The sequence below is a fragment of the Trematomus bernacchii genome, unplaced genomic scaffold (assembly GCF_902827165.1).
Source record: "Trematomus bernacchii unplaced genomic scaffold, fTreBer1.1, whole genome shotgun sequence".
Classification (NCBI taxonomy): Eukaryota; Metazoa; Chordata; class Actinopteri; order Perciformes; family Nototheniidae; genus Trematomus; species Trematomus bernacchii.
In genome coordinates, this window is record NW_022987828.1 from 7,458,988 (window position 1) to 7,479,340 (window position 20,353).

General features: G+C 41.2%; 2 protein-coding genes across 2 annotated transcripts in view; one reads left to right on the top strand and one right to left on the bottom strand.

Moving 5' to 3' along the window:
* Positions 1 to 3,461, bottom strand: part of hpse2 (heparanase 2) — a 45,215-nt gene extending 41,754 nt beyond the window's left edge. The window contains exons 1-3 of the mRNA XM_034152309.1: positions 3,187 to 3,461; positions 1,277 to 1,431; positions 307 to 468 (exon numbers count right to left, since the gene is read on the bottom strand). Coding sequence (XP_034008200.1) covers positions 307 to 468; positions 1,277 to 1,431; positions 3,187 to 3,461 — 592 coding nt within the window. The remainder of the gene's footprint in view (positions 1 to 306; positions 469 to 1,276; positions 1,432 to 3,186) is intronic.
* Positions 3,462 to 7,371: 3,910 nt separating this feature from the next.
* LOC117499727 (metal transporter CNNM1) lies at positions 7,372 to 19,573 on the top strand. The gene is given in 12 exon segments (XM_034152310.1): positions 7,372 to 8,839; positions 12,416 to 12,519; positions 12,521 to 12,544; positions 12,546 to 12,561; positions 13,997 to 14,136; positions 14,343 to 14,510; positions 14,728 to 14,739; positions 14,741 to 14,828; positions 15,745 to 15,890; positions 16,297 to 16,540; positions 18,130 to 18,234; positions 19,464 to 19,573. Coding segments are annotated over 12 exon segments (2,625 nt in total).
* The last annotated feature ends 780 nt before the right edge of the window (positions 19,574 to 20,353 follow it).

The window sequence follows — 20,353 nt, forward strand, 5'->3', positions numbered from 1 at the left end:
GGTCAGGTTGAGTTAACTGTAACCATTGAAAATGTCAGTGCTCTGTTTACTAGCCTCCGCTGCTGCACTCCTCTATCCATCCCCACATTCCTCCTTTACAAATTACATTTGTCATTCTGAAAGCTGATGGTTTACATTGGCATGCTTTGAACCTTGAGCGAGTGCACGTGTGTGTGCAAGTACACATTTGCATGAACGTGCATGACACACAGGGTCCAGACTACTTATGTGAACATGCACAACATGTTTCTCAGGATATGAGTGTGTGCCCAGGAGAGCAGTATTTTTGTGTGAGTGATCTCCTACCTGTTATTGTAATGTTGCTGTAGATGTTGGACAGTTGCTCCTTCAGCAGGACGAGCTGTGTGGTGGCGGCCTTTTCTCTCTGCAGCTCCAGCATTATGTCAGGGTGGTTGGCCAACTTGCAGCCCTTCTGTTTGTCCAATGCGATGTCACTGCGCACTATGTCTGCAAGCCAGCATAAATGGAAAAATAAACGCAACATTAATATTTTTTATGTCATGACCTGAACAATGTCGTACTTACGCGGCTATTTTGATCAAAAAGCAGTATTTATCACAACATTAAATAATTTTTGTAACTAAAGTGTGTTTAAAAATGTATTTGCAAGTTCAACCTGGACCACCTGTTGAACCCTAAAAGGTTGTGTTGTTTTTTTGTTTTGTTTTTTTGAGACACATTTGGATATATGAATATGTCAATTTAGACGCTTGTAAAACTGTTGTTAACTGAGTGCCCCTTACTCAGTTAACATTTAATAAGCCATAGCTAAAATGAATACAGTCTATTACACAAGCCTTTCACAATTCCCACTTTAGTAAAGTCAAAATATATGTTTAAAAGAGGTGTTAAATCAACTTTATAGTTGATTTTTGGTTATGGTTTTGCAAGCTGCATTTTGAGGTGCAGTAAAATTGAACCCAATTGTGTGGAATTTTCGAGTTTTGTCTTATATTGTGTCTTCCCCATTTAAAGAGGATTAATATTAGAGAATTAATAGGTCCGGTGTTTAAGCCGGGTGCCACGAATTTAGGGCAGCGTAATGTTTTTTGAAGGAAATTAACCTGTCTAAAATAGGCTACTGAAACAATGTAACATTTAGCGGGAAAATGAATATGTCTGCAGTAAAATGGACTCGGTGCGTCTGACTATTCATACAGAGAGGAAAATCAGACAGACAGTCGAGGGACGTCCAAACAAAGACAAAAATATACATGGAGACACGTAGAGGAAATGAAATGTCGTGTGCAATCACCGTCTTCGTAGTTCTTCAGATAGTAGTCTGGCCCCGGCCCTCTGAACTTGGCGAGGTTCTTCTGGTTGTTGAACTGCAGGAAGTCGGTCCGCTTCCCCCCGAAACGCAGAAAGGCAGGCGACAGGCCGCGCGCGAGTGTCACGAGCCGCTTTGAGCTGCGAACAGAGGACAAAGAACATGTTAAAGAAATGTTACGTAGTCACAACTGTGCGTCATTAAAACGTAGTCTTTGTTTGTGGTTTCAATGCGGTCAAATATAGGCGGAGCAGAAAAGCGATAAAGCGAAATTCAGCTCAATATCTTTTATTTGAGATATATTTCCATATTTGAAATATATAAATATAGCCTAATATATAAATATAGCCTTACACAGACATATGCAAATTAGGGCATTTAACAGCTGTGGCGGTTAAAAACACCCTAGGCCCATGTCAAAACGTCTGCCCTGTTTTTCCCTTTGACATCAGCAGGCCAAGAAACAACTTCCACCCGACACTATGGGAAAAGCAGATGCAACAGGAACAGTGTATCTAAAAAGGATTAAAACAACACACATATGTAATATGTGTAGGTTTTACTCTCCACAATATATTTGAATGACTTCTTATAAAGACCAACACAATTATAGCTATAATATGTAGATGCTATACTTTTTACTTCCAGCTGAACTTCTAAAATGGTAATTTGCTTATTTTTTGCACTTATTAATTGTTGTGCTTTTTGCAATGAAACATATAATTATTTGTAATTAACAAGTGTCTACAATGACAAGTGTGGAATTCAAAATAAAACGTTGAGCTTAAAATTATGTAAACAACATGCAGCAGAAAACAAATTCAATTCAGTTGTAAATGGCATTTATTGTAATATGATTGTAATATTTCAATATTTAAAAAAACGAATGACAGTAGATTAAGTTTCTTTACCTTGTTAATCTTTTGTGTTTTTAATTACAGTCTACGTGGCAGGCGCCTCTAACTTCACACCATAAAGTGACGGCCGAGAGTCATACACACTGCAGTATTGTTGGGTTATTCAAATCTTATCAATAATGTACTTTTCTGGTTATACAATGTCTGGTTAATGAAGATTCACTGATTCAATATTGTTATAAAAGGAATGAGCAAAAAAACAACTACATTGAACCAAGTTATAACCTATAGGAGGCTATGTAACAAAGAGAAAGGATGAATATACAGTTTTGATGTAGGCCTACTGAAATTGAAAAGAAAAATGTACAGATTCCTTTAAAATATATATTCTATATTATTATATTATGGGGGGAAAACACACATAGGACAAATAACAGGCACACATGGTACAACATGCTTACCTGTCTTTTAGTCATAAAATGCACATTATTAAATAATGTAAAGAAAATAATTTGTAAATCAAATCTTGAGCAAATCTTATTTATCTTTAACAATAATATAATGTAGAAGCTGAAAAAAACAATGATACTCAAGAATATGTTACTGAAATCAAATCCAGCACATGATGAGTCAGTAGTCTTGTCATGTAAAAGTCATTTTCTAGTGAAATATTTTGCCAAGTTTTGAATTTTAAAATGTCATGATCTATGATCCATGGCCAAAACGTACAGTCTTATAATTTGCGTCTCTGAGGGTTCTGAGTAATGCTTTAAGGTGAAAAATGAACAACATGGATGGCATAATACCCAATGGAGAGGTTGTTGTTCTAACAGAAAATAATACAACTTCAAAAAACAATTTTAATGACTTGACATTGTGCATGGACTATAGGTTAAGGACACACATTTGTGTCTGTGCTGGCTCACTATATGACAATTCAGACAACGTGGCTGCCTAATGAATAAAAGAACGACCAAACATTTAATGTGGACACAGATTCAGATCGATGCTGTTGGTAAACAGGAAAACTCTTGGTACCTTAGAAAGTCCAGCCACCCGTCCTTGATGATCGAGGGGTCCAGCTGCAAAGAAAGGAAGTTGTCGTTGAGGACTCTGATCGGACTGCGGGTGTTGACATCCAAGAGAACCAGCGTCCTCTCCATGAAGCCGGGTCGCTTCCCATCGGCTGCAGATCTCTGATATGTAGAGGAGGAAGAGTAGGAGGAAGAGAGCACCGACTGCACAACCAAAGTAGCCAAAGATGCCAGCCACAGGGAGGACCATGGGAATGCGCACGGTGAGGATTTGGGCATCTTCTTGATTTGGAGAGCAGGAGGATCAGTGCGCGTAATGAGGCTCAAAAGGTGTGAAGACAAAAAAAAGAACAAATTGTGTCGCTAAGTTCGATGGTTGTTCTTTACCTCGCTCCCATCGATCTGGATGGGTCTTCCTGTCTAGTTGTCTCACCCCCTCTGAGTCTTGGGAGTTGCTCACCAGAGCGCACGCCCCGAGCCAGCCTTCCCGGTTGGAAGAGCCAGAGGCTGGGAGGAGGAGAGGAGGCAGCACCGCCCCTCCAAGGTTCTCAGAGGTATGAGTACAAACTAGTAAAAAAGTGCTTCTCTACTCTTAAAATGTGATGACGCAATGCAGTCTTAAGTGTTTCCTGCTAAAATGCATACATGTCGCTCTTAAATCTGTTTAAATGTGTAAATATTACAACGATCGAAATAGGTTTGGGAAAAAGTTGAATCAAACAGAGTGAAATATAGTGTGTGTGCTCAGTCCACAAGTAACTGCAACAATTATGTTTTTAGGTCATTATGATGACATATTACATATACAATTACAGGCTGTGCAAAGGCCAATCTGTGAAGTATAGCTCGTGGTAAAACACATAATAAACTCATAACCAGTTCATATTCATTTTGTTAGTATAAACTCAAATGTACATCATATAAGGAAGTGAATAATGACTCAAGGTTGCTATGGCCCAATTTTAAAAACGACGTCACATTTTACAATGTGCAGACACGTTAAAAGTTAAATAATCCAACATAATATTGCTGTAGGCCCACAACTGTCTCCGGCCAAGACACTTCAAGAGAACAAAAGAAGGCATGCTATAAAAAAGAGAGAAGACGCAATCTTTTCAAAGGATCTCTCGTGTTCCTGGGTATGTAGGTGCTTACATTGTTTAGACAAACAACCGATTGATTGCACATTTTTAAGACCAATAACATTTGGAGATGGCAACATGAACAGATTGGACCCTCTTCAAAAACATTCAAAACTAATTTAGGATTTAAGTTTCTACACATGGAACTCACCTATAAACTCTTTTAATGACTGATCCAGATGTTTTTGGGGCACTTGCCAGAGAGAAAACCCAAATAAAGTTAAGTCTATTGTGATTTCTCCAGGGCGGTCAGCATAGCGAGAAGTGGTCGTGTAAGGTCACTGCTGTGTAACAGATGAACAGCGAACTACATGAGAAGAGAATGTACCGAGCAAAGGCCGATTTAATCTTTCCATCCCGGCCTACAGGACCTACTCACGAACACAATAAACCGCAAAATTATCCAAGGTGTTAATGTTTCGCGTTTACGCACGAAGGTTCCCATTAAACGCTTTAAAAGAATCCAGTAGCTTCGCTTTGTAATGACGCCTCTGCAAAACGTGTCTTTAAATACTTCAACTAAAGGCCAATGTTCAGTGTAGGGTGACTTTTGAGTGCCAGATACACTTCATAAACACTGGATGAAACGGGCATTAAGTCTGACAGTTTCTGCTTAATCCGTCCTATTCACAGATATGCATGGCAGATCATGAACTGCTGCCTCATGTTGTCTTTTCAGCTATTCATAGTAAACATGTGGTTTCAATATAATCCGTTTTTTTTCAATTATCATTTTAATCGAAAGGTGCTTTACTATAGGCTACGCGTTCCTGAATAAGATCTTAATTATGAAACTGGACACATCTGGCACTAATAGTTTTTGGGATGTATTTCTAAGACAATTAAAGATTAAGACACTTCACCCTAACACAACATCAATACAATTGTACGATTCAAAGGCCATTAAGATAATATTAAGCTTGATTGTACATTGATACATTTGTATTGCATTTTACGCTCCTTACAATCAGCAGAACACCAAAAATAAATCATATTTCAGGTCACCCTCAAACAACACATACACACACGTACAGACTAACACACACACACACACACACACACACACACACACACACACACACACACACACACACCACACACACACACACACACACGATGCGAATATGTCCCTTTTATGAATTATGTTTTTCTTTGAGAATTATAAAGATGATCTCTTTTAGTGTTTTGACAGTTGGATGAGTTTCTTTTTAATTATGATTTGGACAGATCCGAGGATCAGATTGAAAATAAATAAAAGCAGTAGCCTACTAGGATCCTTCCAAAAACTTAGCTGACTAGCATATTTTAAGGACTTACATGATAAAACAAAAAATATAAGATAAGATAAGAGATAAGTCGTTCTGAACGTGGCTTACTGTTTTGAATACAATTATTTGATTGAACGAAAACCGTCTAATTACTATGACACATGTTCAGTTGGAAAACATGTCTAACCCCAATGGCCCAAACCAGTTATTTGGAAAGCTAAATAATAAGCTTGTATTAGAAAGTGGATTTGGAGTTATAGGCAAAACATATAGTGTATTAGTCGATCTGAAGGGGAGCTTTTGCCCCATTTGGTTCTATTTTATATAAACTTCAAAACCTTTTGCTCAGATAAAAAGGTCATTGTTTCTTTTGATTACATTTAGTATTTTTTTTAATTTTTTTTTTTTTTTAAATTGGATTAGACTTTGATTTTGGGTTAAGAGGACTCAAGCGTATTTGTGGTAGGCTAATTTGTTATTTTCACAGAGACATTTGCTATTGTATTTTTAAAATTGTATTTGGCATGCCTCTTTTTGTTATTACAATGCTCAACAAATAATATCTGCCATTGTCAACATTTTAAATAGCTCACAAGAGAAAATGAACCTTTTATTAATTTATAAAGAATACATTCTGCGGCCACGTTTTTCATATAGTTTTGATTAACAAATAATTAACTAACGTACAGGATTCTGCCTGAAAGTTACCTGAAATGTTTACATTGGAATATAGTGTTACGTAGGCCTAGGTAATTGTTTTGCATTTAGATGAGAAGTGCAGGAAAGACGGGTTTAAAGTAGCCGTAATGTTTTTTGTTCTAGTGTGCAAAGCCTGTTTTCTCCTGATGTTACGGTGGATGTGTGGCTGATGGAGAGCAGGGAGAGCGTGTAAGTGTTTAAGACTTGGCAGCGCTCTGTTCTCACCTTCAGTTTCCTAACTCGTAAATCCTGCAGGCTGTGGTCATCCAACTGTAAATGGCTTCACTATATATTAAATAGCAGCTCATCAATGTGTGATAAATAACCCAAATCTCCTAAATCGTTTCCAACTTATTTTCTTTTCTTAATATTCACAACCCCGGCTTCACCCATGGCAGTCCTATTAATATCTTTATGAATAATACATTCCTTGGGATATAAAAGTTGTATGTGATTTTAAAAGTGCAGGTTCAAAATGTATCCCTTTAAAATCTGTTGAGGGATTATTGTATCAAGTTAAGGGATGGGGATTAGCCAAAACCGATATTTTATGACTATGAAATAAATCCAGGCACAATACCCCGTGTATTAACATTAGTCTGAAAGTTTCAGTTACCTTTCAGAATAGACTGCAATGAAATAGGGGATAATACTGCCATCTAGTGGACACACTAAAACAGTAAAGAAACAAAAACGAAAAAGCATTCTGGTCCTTAAACACTGCGATATCTCATGTCATCTAAAAAAAAAACAGATTTGGGTGAGCCTTTAATAATTTCCTTATCATGGTTTAATTGTTGGCCTTACTATTTGTGGAAATGTGTTGTATTTTTGTCTATGAAGCGGATTCTACAACTGTGGGTCTCGTGTGTATTATATTAATTATACATGGCTGGGCATTTCCTGCTGTCTATTTTTAGAAAGTAGCAGAAAGCAAATAAGACAGGCCTACGTCACGGTTTGTCATGTATATTTAAGGACTCCTCTCTCTCTCCCTGTAACGTGCCCATGCTCCTCTGCATGGATATGGCCACCCAGCTGCTCGTATCCCATCCGCAGACCACGTGACCCAGTTCTCCCATGTCCTTCAGTAGTTCATTCAGCATGATGGCTGCGGATGCTGCGGATGCTCTCGGCTGCATCCTGCATCCGCACCGGCTCTCTCTCCTCTTCCTCACCGTCACCCTCTCCTCTCTGCCGGCCCCCACAGCAGCGCTGCTCGGTGTCCGGCCGGAGGACACCCAGAGCGGGGAGCTGTCCGTCCAGGATGGGATACTGAGGGCGATCGAGGGGACCCGCTTCATACTGAGGGTCTACTACTCCGCAGCCCCTGCTACGGAGCATCCCAACAGCCTGAACATCAGCGGCAGACCTGACGCTGCTCCTGCCGCTCCGTGGATCGCGTTTATAGAGGAAGCAGGGGGGGACAGTGGGGACACGGAGAAGGACAGGTCCACAGGGAATCCGTGCGAGGACGAGGATGCCCGGAGCTCTGACATCGAGTTGCTGGGCTCTTTCAGATCCACATCAAGTCACAACTCAGTTTTGGTGGAGCTGCTCGCTAAAGACCTGCGCAGAGGCGAGCTCATCAAATACTACTCCATGTGCGCATTTGATGGAGTGAAATGGGAACATTTCACCACCAAAGACTTCTGGTTGGCGGTGGTGGAGAGACCTCCGGAGGCAGATGTTTGGCTCCAGGCGGGTGTTTCGGTGCTCTTGATAGGACTGTCTGCCCTCTGCAGCGGGTTGAACATCAGCATGCTGGCTCTGGACCCCGTGGAGCTGAGGGTCCTGCAGAATAGTGGCACAGAGAAGGAGCAGAAATATGCACGGAAGATAGAGTCAGTGCGTAAACATGGAAACTACATCCTTTGCACCGTGGTGTTGGGAAACGTGCTTACAAATACATGCTTTGTGGTGTGGATGTGCCAGATTTTAGGATTGACTGCTCTCTCAACAGCCTCATGCACTTTGGGAATATTCTTCTTTGGAGAGATTTTACCTCACTCCCTGGCGTCAAGGCACAGTCTCGCCATCGCCTCAAAGACCCTCTGCGCGACCCGCCTGCTGATGCTGGTGTTTTTCCCCATCGCATATCCAGTCTCCAAGATCCTGGACATCATGCTGCACCAAGAGATCAGCAACTTTTACACCAGGGAGAAGTTGGTGGCCATGCTGCGCGTCACAGATCCGTACCACGACCTGGTTAAAGAGGAGCTGAACATCATCCAGGGGGCCCTGGAGCTGAGGAACAAAACCGTAGAGGACGTGCTGACCCCACTCTCTGACTGCTACATGCTGTCCTCGGACGCTGTCCTGGACTTCTGCACCATGTCGGACGTGATGCAGAGCGGCTTCACCCGGATCCCGGTCTACGAGAACGAGAAGTCCAACATAGTGGACATCCTGTTTGTGAAAGACTTGGCCTTCGTGGATCCTGACGATTGCACTCCCCTAAAAACTATCACTCAGTTTTACAAGCATCCCATGCACAGCGTGTTCAATGACACCAAGTTGGATGTGATGCTAGAGGAATTTAAGAGAGGTAACTCCACTTTAAATCATTTCAGAGGTCAGGCCTCAGAAGTGCTCTGCAGGAGGGAGGCGTGTCCTTTGTTTTTACATGTCAAGAACTTATAACTTTTGGCCAAGCAGTCAGTTATGAGTGTGTGAGGCGCCATATGTTGGTTTTGGAACAGTCTCAAGGTTGCCTCCTGCCACCTAGGAGTTAGATGTCTTTTGAAGTGAGTGTGCACTTAAATACTATGTTTTCAGTGCAGAAGTCAATGTATACATCACATCATTGGCTCACAGTGGGCCTGCCAGAGAATCCTTTTGATCCCCAGAGCAGTGAGAGCCATATGTGAAATCTGATACAGTGTCACACAGTGAGTTTGGGTCAGCCAGGAGTTAGAGGCTGCCAAAGACCAGAATGGGTTTATCTTAAGAATTTATGTAGTGAAAGTGGTTTCCCCCATGTCAACATCACTTTGAACTTTATCTGCCCCCACCCTCATGCTGGCTTCCTCTTTATATACTATGCCATGTGTATCAGTTATCAAATATACACTTTAATTTCAAAAAGGAATCAAGCAAACGGACCAGCTTCCTCAAATGTCAGTAGAGGCAATGAATATCATGTCTATCCCTCTGACTCACACATCTTTTGTCTGATAAGACTCTTTAGCGAGTGCTTTCACAGTATTGCAGTCCCTCATACACATGCTGATAGCATCCGTTTACCAAGTGTGCAACCTTTCCTCATCCAGTCTTGATGATAACGTTGAATATGATTCTGTACCAATGCCCTATAGCTTAAACTGTCCCACTGACGCTGTCACAAGGTAAAATGGAGACATATGACAGGCTACAGGGACGACTGTTATGTAAGGACTTCACTGACATTGGCTTATGTTGGGGGGGGGGATTAAGATGTAAATCTGCTTCATTGACAAAGAGAGCTCAATAGATGTGGGTTGGAGCGCAGAGGCAGCAGTTGTCAAATGAGAAAGTGAAAGGTGACACTGTGGTGACTTTGGCAGGATCATAAATTAGATTGCCACTTACAGGCCAGGAGGTCTACAGCTTTATTTTTCTCAGGATTATGAAGGATAGCTTCAGTCTGACACAAGTGATCCATGGGCCCCTGCCTGACCCTGTGTGTTGCCATATTGTGTGTTATTTATAGATAGGCTCAAAGGTGAAAGCAGGCTTCACCTTTAAAATGTTTGTGCGCTCCGAACTGTCAGCCCGCGGTGACTTTGAAGCTTCCTTCTCTCTGTGGGTCGTCGCCTTCCAAACCTGCCGAGCAACCATGAAAAATTCATCTCCAACCTTTTCTTTGACCCCTCTTGCCTCCTTCCTACTTTTCTCTCATGGATTAAAAAGGCTCCTGCTGTCAGGAAGCCTGGCTGGGAGCATGGGGGCATCCCACTGAGGAGGGTGGGGGGCTGGGGTGAGGTTCGTGTTAGAGGAAAGGACGGAAATGTCAGCAGTAATGAAAGAAATGTAAGGGATGACTGCGAATGTGCTCTACAGTGTAAATATGAACCTTTATATGGCAAGCAATGCTTTTATGAGCAACCCAAAATCTGCTATTAATATTTTAATATGTTAGAGTATTCAGGTAATGCAAAGTAGCGACAGCAAGGCAAGAATCAGAATCAGTTTTATTACCAAGTAGGTTTACAGGAATTTGGTTTACGCTGGTATAAGTGGTGCATAGAGAGACAGAGAAAGAAGAATACATTACTGAAACAATAAAACCATAAAACAATGTTTAAAGCAAAGTACTACATTGTGAATTGTCAGTATAAGCCAGAAAATGTCATTTAAGTATCAAAGTAGTGCAGATTGGCCCCTGTCGGTATAATGCAATTTGATATTACATATGAATGCATTGATGTAGTTAAGGTGCTCATTGTAACTACTTAGTACACTGTTTGACAGCTTAATCAATAACACTATTTTTGCACATTTGATAAGCTGATCAGATGTTTTGAAGGTAAAATCTTTATCCGGACAGAATGTATCCAACCAAATGGTATTCATTCAAGCTGAAGTGGAGTAGAAGTGTAGTAGTACCCAACATTTGATTTAAGAGCAGCATTTTAGCAAATGTATTGAGAACTTTTGACCACTGCATAAAAATCGACTATAGAAACCATTTACCTTGTTAAACAATACACAAAATAAATGTAGGTGAACACACAACAAATCATAGGCAGCCATTGTAGTTGCTATCAGCTAAATTAATGCGTAAACTGTTGTGTGTGCATGTGTTCGAAACATGATAAAAAAAAGCTGCATAAATATAAATAATATCATTTCCATACATAGTATTGTTTGTGTAATGTTTGCAGAATGCCAGACAGCAAGTACACAATTGTATGCTAACATATTAAGCATTATGATCTTTATTTGATTATTATTATTATGAACAACACAGAGACTGGAGGAGCCTGGGAAACTGCCGGAGCAGAAACATTCGCAAAAGTGACATCCATGCTAGCCACGGGCATTGTGTCTGCGTGTGTGAGTCTGGTGAATGTGTGTGTGTCGTTCTGTTGGAGTATTATGTAACATGTGAATGATGTAATGCAGTGCCCAGGCACATCAGCAGCTGATGGCAAATCCACTTCACTGACTCACCTGAGCTTTTCAGACAAGTTGACCTTATCCCTGAGTACATCCGCGTCATCTCAGCCAGAGTTTCATGTTTGGAGATGGCTGCATGTCGGTCAATCAGGTTTTTTTTTGTCTTGTTGCAGTGGATTAAAGCGTTTGATCTATTTTATCCCCTGGCAGTGATCCCACCTAAATCGTCCCGTCTACTATGAGCCACTGATTTAGTTCAAAGTAAGGTTGGAGATTGTTGAAATCTGTGTAGTGACGTCATACACTCGGTTAGATAACTTATATGACGTAAGAAGAATAGTGACAGTGACGGTCATGATGAAAACGTTAAATACATTGAGCATTATAATAGTTTTATATTATCTTATATAACAACTAATAGTGTGATGGTTGATGTGTTCATGTTAATTTGTTCTTCTCTCCTGGTGATGTTGGAGTGTGATGGCACCTTTAACTTCTTGTCACATCCGTTTTATTGACTCGTTGACTGGAGAGGCTGTTGGCGAGCTGTGTCATTGTATCTGGCAGGCTTGTCATGTTCAGCCTAACTCTGCCTGAGAGGGAGCGCTGGGTCCGCTCATGGATGTGTAACGTGTGTGTATGTTGGTGTGTGTTTACAGGGAGTGGCAGAGGCATGGGCAGTTTAGTCAGCAGACGCAGGCATCCCCAGACTGATTGCATAATCTGTGTTTACGTAAGGGGCCCAAGTCTTCCAAACTGTCAAACTGTCTCCAGAATAATCCCCCAAAGCCCACTTTCTTCTAGTCTCACACTCACACACACAAGTGAAGTCCTGACATTGGAATAATTTAATACTGAAAATAGATTTACCAGTATGTATGGCCTCTCAGCTCTAGTATTCATTTTCCTCTTGACTGCCCACATCCGGTTGGAGGCTTGTGTTCTTTTTATCCAGTAGCCGCTAGTTTGAACTCACGTTGTGAAAACAGTTGAACTCACCCCGTTTCTCTTTTGACCAATGCAGGGAAGTCCCACCTGTCCGTGGTGCAGAGGGTGAACAGCGAAGGTGAAGGAGACCCCTTCTATGAAGTGATGGGCATCGTCACCCTGGAGGACGTCATAGAGGAAGATCATCAAGTCTGAGATTGTGGATGGAGACAGACCTGTTTAGTACGTATGAAGCATAAAAAACACGCGGATTGTGAATCTCTGGGTCACTGTTACATTAGCTTGAATCCATTTAATTATATTTCCAGCTCCCACACTGAATAGATTTTCCCTCAGTTTGCACAACCACTGACAGAGTTTATTCAGCTGTGTGGTCTGCAATATCGCATGAAAATGTCGTCAACAACTAATGCACCATCTAATACCATTTGATGGGTTATTAAAATGTGGATTTAAGCTTTTAAAGCACATTGAATGTCCTTTCCACCTCTCTCCTATCCTGCTTCTTATTAACTAATTGATCCCAGTTGTCTCCCCTGCTGCTCACAGCTCCGCGCTGCTGCATAATTAAATAATGAGAGTAAATGGCCCAGTCCCACAGATAATCTCTTTAATCCGCTCATCTGAATTGGCTCGCAAGGCTCTCTCCACAGAAGGAAGTCAAATGTCAAACTCCCTCATTATATTTCTAATCAGATCGGTGCTTTCATTTTACTCACTGAAGTTACTACTCAACTTTGGGAGAATAACTTCCATAAAATAAGCCCTGACCATGACATTTTATGTGCGCTGCCATTTTAATTACATGCAGAGTGTGTAAAACAGTCCAGGGATGCACTTCATAAACTCCTTTTCTTCTGTGTGTCCCCTTGTGCATAATGATGTGTGTGTATATTTATAACAGGGGAGCTCAACTCTCCAGACTTGGCACTCCAGGCTCACTTGCACCAGCTTGTTTTTCCTGCTACAGCTACAATGTATTTAATGCGGTATAATGCCAATTTAATGCTTCTGGCGTCTGCTGAGAATAGTCAATTCATCAATGAGTGCTGATAATATCAAGCAATCTGCAGCTGGGGATAGATGATCCAACGAATATATTTGTAGCGTTTGTTAGTGGCATCAACTAATGAGGTCAGGGGCAACTTAAAGTAGCTTCTAATTCCTTGTAGTGCCAGCAAGAATACTGTATACTGTAAAGCATAACTACAGTGTTAGGCAAACGTAACGAGTGAATGAGTGACACATTTCATTTCATCTATTGATAGAGTATATAAAACAATGTGAAATCTGAACTGCATACCGTGCATTTAAGGATTTGCAATCTGTCTGCTTTTTGCACAGCCCTCCACTTTAAAATATAATACACTGTAGTTTGCCATCATTATATACTCATTGTCCTAAGTGTTTGAGTTTTTTAGCTTTTAAGGTTATTTGTATATACATTTACATTTGGTGTAAATACTTGTCTTTAGCATCCTTTTCTATGCTAAATTGTTTTGTAAAAATACACATTATTTTATTTCTTTTATATATTTCTTTTTTTTACCTACTTTGCAACTTATATTTTTTGATTGTTTATGTTCACACACCAAAGCAAATTCCTTGTATGTGTAAACCTACCTGGCAATAAACTTGATTCTGATTCTAATTATAGCTGCTAATCGGACCAAAAGGCGAGTGTCCCACCAGGAGAGGAAACCACAGGATTTCTCCATTTTCAAACTGGCAGAAAATGAGCTGAAGGTGAAGATCTCACCCCAGCTGGCTGCTCGCACACACCGCTTCTTGGCAACGGTAACAGCGTACATGTGTTTCAGGATGTGTGCATGCAGTGTATGCCGAGCATTCGTGGGTGCCCACAGTGGATTGCAGGATAAACTGAGGACAAGGTGACTGGGAAACTGATGTTCTTTTTGTGTGTGTGTGTGTGTGTGCGTGTGCGTGTGCGTGTGCGTGTGCGTGTGCGTGTGCGTGTGTCTATATGTATCTATCTTATAGAGGTGGAGCCTTTTAGGCCGTGTCTCCTGTCAGACAAGATCTTGCTGCGTCTCATCAAACATCCCAGCGTTGTGCAGGAACTCAAGTTCAACCCCAAGAACAAACACGCTCCTCAACACTACCTCTTCACGAGAAACAAACCTGTGGACTACTTTGTCCTCGTTCTGCAGGTAAATATCACCATCTCTATGCCAGATAATAATACTAATGCCAACAACCTCCTACTAACAGATGTTGCAGAAGAATTATGAAACAATATCACTCCGTATCTGGATGTTATAATTACAGTGTTTCATTTCCTGTGTGGGAGGCTCCATTACATGAGTAATCAATGTCCTACCATGAGCATCATGCTAATGTATGTAAATTGTTGTGTGGATCTTACAGGGACGGGTGGAGGGTAGAAATCGGAAAGGAGGCTCTTCACTTTGAAAATGGAGCTTTTCACATTATGGGCATGCCAGCAGTCATCATGCCCCTGCCTATTGGTAAGTACAAATCAAGCAATACAGATCAATATTACCATGAGACTGGTGGTAATGACAGTTCAGGAATAATAATCATAGAACTAATGCAGGGCTGGACATGTTTTTGCAGTCTAAATCCCACCCAGCTTCTTATCTGTATAGCGTCAGCCTGCAAGAGCAGCAGCAGCCGTGGGAAGTAAGTAATTAAAAGAAGTGGATTTCAGAGAATTTCCCAGTGGAAGGACATGACCTGCACAGGATTATATGAAAATCCTGCTAAGAACTGCAGAGCCAGCAGAAAGCCTGTCTCCCAATCGCTCTCCCTCTGTTTTCTTGCTGTGGTTGTTTTGCATGTTTTCCATGTGTGATGTTCAGGGTGAGCTTAAAGCAATTTGGAAGACCCCATTACATTTGAGAAAATTCCCTTCAAGGGCATTACAAAGCTGAAATGTTCTCTTAAGCAGCTGAAGAAGTATGGCAGCTCAAAAGAGCTGGTCTTTCATCTTTTTTTAAAACTTGCTCTCTCTCTCGCTCTCTGACAGCCTGTTATGCCACTCAGCGAGGCAGTGCTCAGCTCAAAGAGAATAATATAAGCAAATAAAAAGGACCTACGTCACAACTGCACACAAAGTACTTTTATGTCTCACACCACACATCATCTTTTAAAATATATTTTCTTTGGAGGTCTTAGTTGCTGCCAACATTTCCCCTGCTTTCTTATAGCTTTATTTAAAAGTAACATAAGCCCACTCAAAAAGAGGCACCTTAAAGTATATAAGAAAAAAAGACTATAGATAATGAATGAAGCAGGATTTATAGGATTTTTGACGTGTTAACTGTTTTTGTACCCTTTGACCTCACTGTTTTGTTTTGTAATAGCGATGACGTATGTTTGAAACGCATAACTAAAAGCATGGTTCCCTCTTGTCCTTTTCAGGTCGGAGATATAGTTCCCGGGGCAGTGGTCTGAACCAATCAGAATCACTGCTGAGTGGAGGCAGTGCGGGTCAGCTCACTACAGGAGGGGGGGTCTACTTGCCAGACTACTCAGTCCGACAGCTAACAGACCTGCAGATCATCAAGGTTACAAACATGAACAGCTACACGCACACAAAACAGAAACAAAAAAAAACATCAATTGCTGGTATAATAATCTCAATCAAATGTATCATTTCCTGCACAGAACATTTGGAGCAAAAGCAAGGAACTGCACTTTTAACCCAGAAACTCTTCCTCTGCTGCAGTGTGTGCCTTTGAAATGTCCTAATCCCTGATTCTGACTGAACACAGACATCCTGTCTCTCGCTCGCCCCTCCACACACCCTCTCTCCTTTAATCACTGGGGATAATTGAGCTCCTTTTCAACCATGAATATTTTAGCCCTAAATGGTGGTTATGCCCTCTCGTTTCACCTCTCCTCCCCTTTCTGCAATACAGTCCATGTTTCCTCCCGCCACTGAAGCTAATACTAGATTTTTGTTCCCCACAGATCACCAGGAACCACTACCAGAACGCCCTCACAGCCACCAGGATGGACAGCTCCCCTCAGACTCCAGACCCCCTTGATCCTGATGCTAAAGGGAGGCCTGCGGTCCCAGAGGTCCGCTCACACAGCATCGCCCTCCCCCTCACACACACACACACTCGGCTGGGGCTGGCCCGCCTTGCACATCTCCATCCCCACGGTGGCCTTCGCAACACCTCCCAGCTCAATGCGAGGAACCGAATTGTTCGTAAGTACACTCTTGTACGATTTGAATCTTGAAAATGTTTCATTAGAGTGTTGGGTCAATTTCACCCAAAATTCATTTACTTTCTCTATTAATTATCCTTTTTATGTTTCAATGCTATTTTAGAGATTGTTTGATGCAAGAATGAAAATTCTAAAGAAAACACTTTGTGACAATTTGGTCTAGCATGAAGATTGACAGAAAATATCACCTAGTGACTGCCTTAAAGGTGGGGTAGGTAAGTTTGAGAAACCGGCTCGAGATACACTTTTTGTTATATTCCATGGAATGCTCTTAACATCCCGATAGCAATGAATATCTTAAGTGCTTTACATAAAAAATCCATAAAAAAATTTCATGTGGAAGCCGTAGTACTGTAAAAAGCACGACCAATCATTTTAGCCGGCCCGGCTAAAATGATTGGTCGTGGCCTACCTGCCTGTCACACTTCCATCTGTGCACAAACTTATCTCGTGCCCTCATTGGTCATGTGCGCATTCGTGTGTGTTGGAGGAGGGGCTCTGTAAGGAAGTGGCAGATTTTTTCCGGCTGTGTATTTTCAAATTCTAGCGATCTCGAGCTGGTTTCTCCAAAATTACCTACCCCACCTTTAATCCACATATCAAATGACTATTAGCAAAATACCTCAAATGCTAATTTCCATTTTAGCTTCCACTTCTTATATCCTTCACATTTCAATGTGTGGGATGCAATCTTTTAGTACACGACATTGCCATCACTCTGGATAAAAGAAACACCAGAGCTCTGAAATGTAAATGAAGATTGAGCTCAATAAAGCTCACGATGAAGGTCAGGATTCATTGGAGTGGTGGCGTTTCTTTTGAAGAGGGAGAAAAAAGGAGGTTCAGAGGATCTATCACACTGATTGGAAGTGATGTGGTGGGCTAGGAGCCAAACACCTGCCTGAAAGGAGCAATACATGATTCACTTAAATGTGGGATACTCGGGTCAGGGGCAACCTGAAAATTAATGATGTGTTGACTGGCGTGTCGAATGAATGATACATTCTGTAAAAAGAGCCCCACAAGACATTTAAAAAAAATATATATATCAGATTTAATTTATGACAATTAGCTTGAATGCTACACACAGCATATTGTCAAAATAGTAGGTTTAATTATTACTTTTTATATTTTAACATCAGTAAAATAATGAATTCTATATGTTTGATAATGACTCATTCACACTGGGTGCAAACGTGGCATCAACCAATCTGTACTGGTTTCAAAGCTTAAAGGATTTCCTGTATACCATCTGTCTCGCACTGAGCAACACGCCACCCAGTTTGTGTGTGTTGGTGTTGTGTCATTAAAAAAAAACACTGCACAGATGGCTCTGTTGGTTGTCAATAAAGCAGCAGCATCCAGTTATAAACAGCCAGGTTTTATGTTCAATCTTATTTCACCAATTAAATCTCCTCCACTGGCTGTAGCTCGCTGGATCTGCATTAACACAACGACTGATAAATAGCAAGTTCTCTACCTCCCTCTACAGGCAGAGCTACAAACCAGCTGCTGTTATTTGGATACCTGTAGTACGTTGAAGGCTGATTGGTCCAATTCTCTTTACAGGCAGCAAATCTGACGGGCAGAGGAGTCCAAATGATACCGTGTTCCTCCGCTTGGACGAGATTCCCTACATCCACGAGGATCGGCCGGAAACGTATGGAGAGAATGGTGAGTGCTGCTGCATGGATCCTGACCTGGAGGAGACAAGCTCAGAAACTGAATCTCTTCAGTCCTCAGTTAATAAAACTCAAAAATGACGCGTAGTTGGTTCCTATAGAGATATTACATTGACTGAAACGGTTAAAAAAGGTTGCATAGACAATTCGTTACTCATTTCTTTTAATGAGAAATAGTGAAATATCCCTTTAAGGCAGTGCAATTTAGCCTCATAAAATAATTCTGAAACATTCTAATGAAGATATAGCCCCTTCTCCCTTTTCCAAATTAAAGTTTAATCCACATGCAACACATTTTTTCTCATTAAGCTGCTACAAGCTTTAATTATTTAATTATATTTGCTTATGCAAGTTAGGGAAACTCCCTATTTTGGACACAAATAACTCGGGATGCTTTGTGCCAATTGAACAACTTTCCGCACGATGGAAAATGGGATGTCAGGCCTAAAGGAAAAGTGTGTGGAAATAGTGGAATTAACTAGTACTGGGAGAGAGAACCAGACGGCAGCACCTTCCTATTTTTGAACCCAAAATAACGCTTCGTGCCATTGGACAAACTTCCGCACGATGGCTGACTTTTTTAAGGCAGGAAAAGGGGTTTCAAACGTGGGTACATTAGGGTCAAATAAGGGCAAAATGTTTTAATTCAGGAGGTTTTAAGTGTCGGTTCACTGACTCACACACCCAGGGTGATTATGATAACATATTTACCCAGGGAAAAGTGTTCAAAAACATGGTACATTAGTGTTAAAAGTGGGGGGGGAACTGTTTTAAATCAGGACACAGACACAGACAGCAGCATGCAGCTCCTGGCTTAGCAACCCAGGAATAAGTGTCTGAATCCTGGGTACCTTAAGTGGACCAAAAGCCCTATAGGGAGGTAATATTATACTACATTATATACACTTTAGATGTATTGCTGTGTAACACACATTACAGAGTCACATTGCTGAGTTTATGACTACTTACCGTACTTCTTCTTCACTACTACACTTAATTTTAGCATGTCAGATTTAATGGTTTTATTACAGAAGGAGGCGTTTCCTCCTTGTTATCACAGTCTGCTTACTCTAAACCAGTTTTCCTAACAATGCAGTTTTTATATTTTAACGTCTAGGCTGTAAACTGTTCATATAATTGTAGGTCTGGGGAACTGTTCTAGCCAATCTGCTGTCTGTCATTCCTGCTGTATCCCCTCTTTATCCTCATCCTCTCTTTCAGACGTGCCTACAGAGTCCCCGCCCTCTGCCTCTCCCTTCATCAGCTCTCTGTCTCTGTCCAGCTCGGAGGAGAACATTGGGAAGAAGCTATTGCATAAATTGAGTGAGTAAGACATTTGTCACCAACATCGATGGAAGAGCACACACCCACACACACACTCACCGTCAGATGTGCCCAAACTTCTCTTTCAGACAAAGTGGTGTATCTTAGCAACAGGTGATGTGTCATGTCCCTCGCTCCAACCTTTTTTAGCAGAGCAGATTCTCCGGATGCATCTGTTGGTCTAGATATGACTCATCAAGGCAGTATCTGCGCTGCCTGATGCAGCTGACGTTATTTAAGTTAACGGCAAATATGAGTTTGTTTAAAAACAATCAATGTATAGCAAATGTAAAGATAAGGAAGCAGAGATATAATGGATTAAGCTACAGTTTAAAGGAAGGTGTTTTATCAGCAAAAAATGACCTTGGTCCCTCCTGTTTCTAGGTGACAAGAGGAGGAAAAAAGTCTCGGGATGGAGAAAACTGTTTGGAGGAAGGTTCAGCGCAACCGCCAGGTGACGAGCTAGCACAGTGACGCTGAGGAAGAGGGATGAAGCTTCTTCCTCTTTATCACTCACTCATTGGGTTTTCATTACTGAACAACCACCTCTCATAGACTCCCTCTGTGCTCCTGAACAACTGAGCCATCTCATGAGATGTAGAAACACTCAGGACCCCACTCGCACATAGTCCACTACCACTGCCTGACTCCACACCCTTACAATATAATAAGTGGAACAGATCTGTAAAAAAAACTTTAATATAATTTACTTTTGGAAAAATCGAAGAAATATAGTATTGGATTTTCCAGCCTTACAACTGGACTTTATCAAGGTTTTCAAGTAGTGA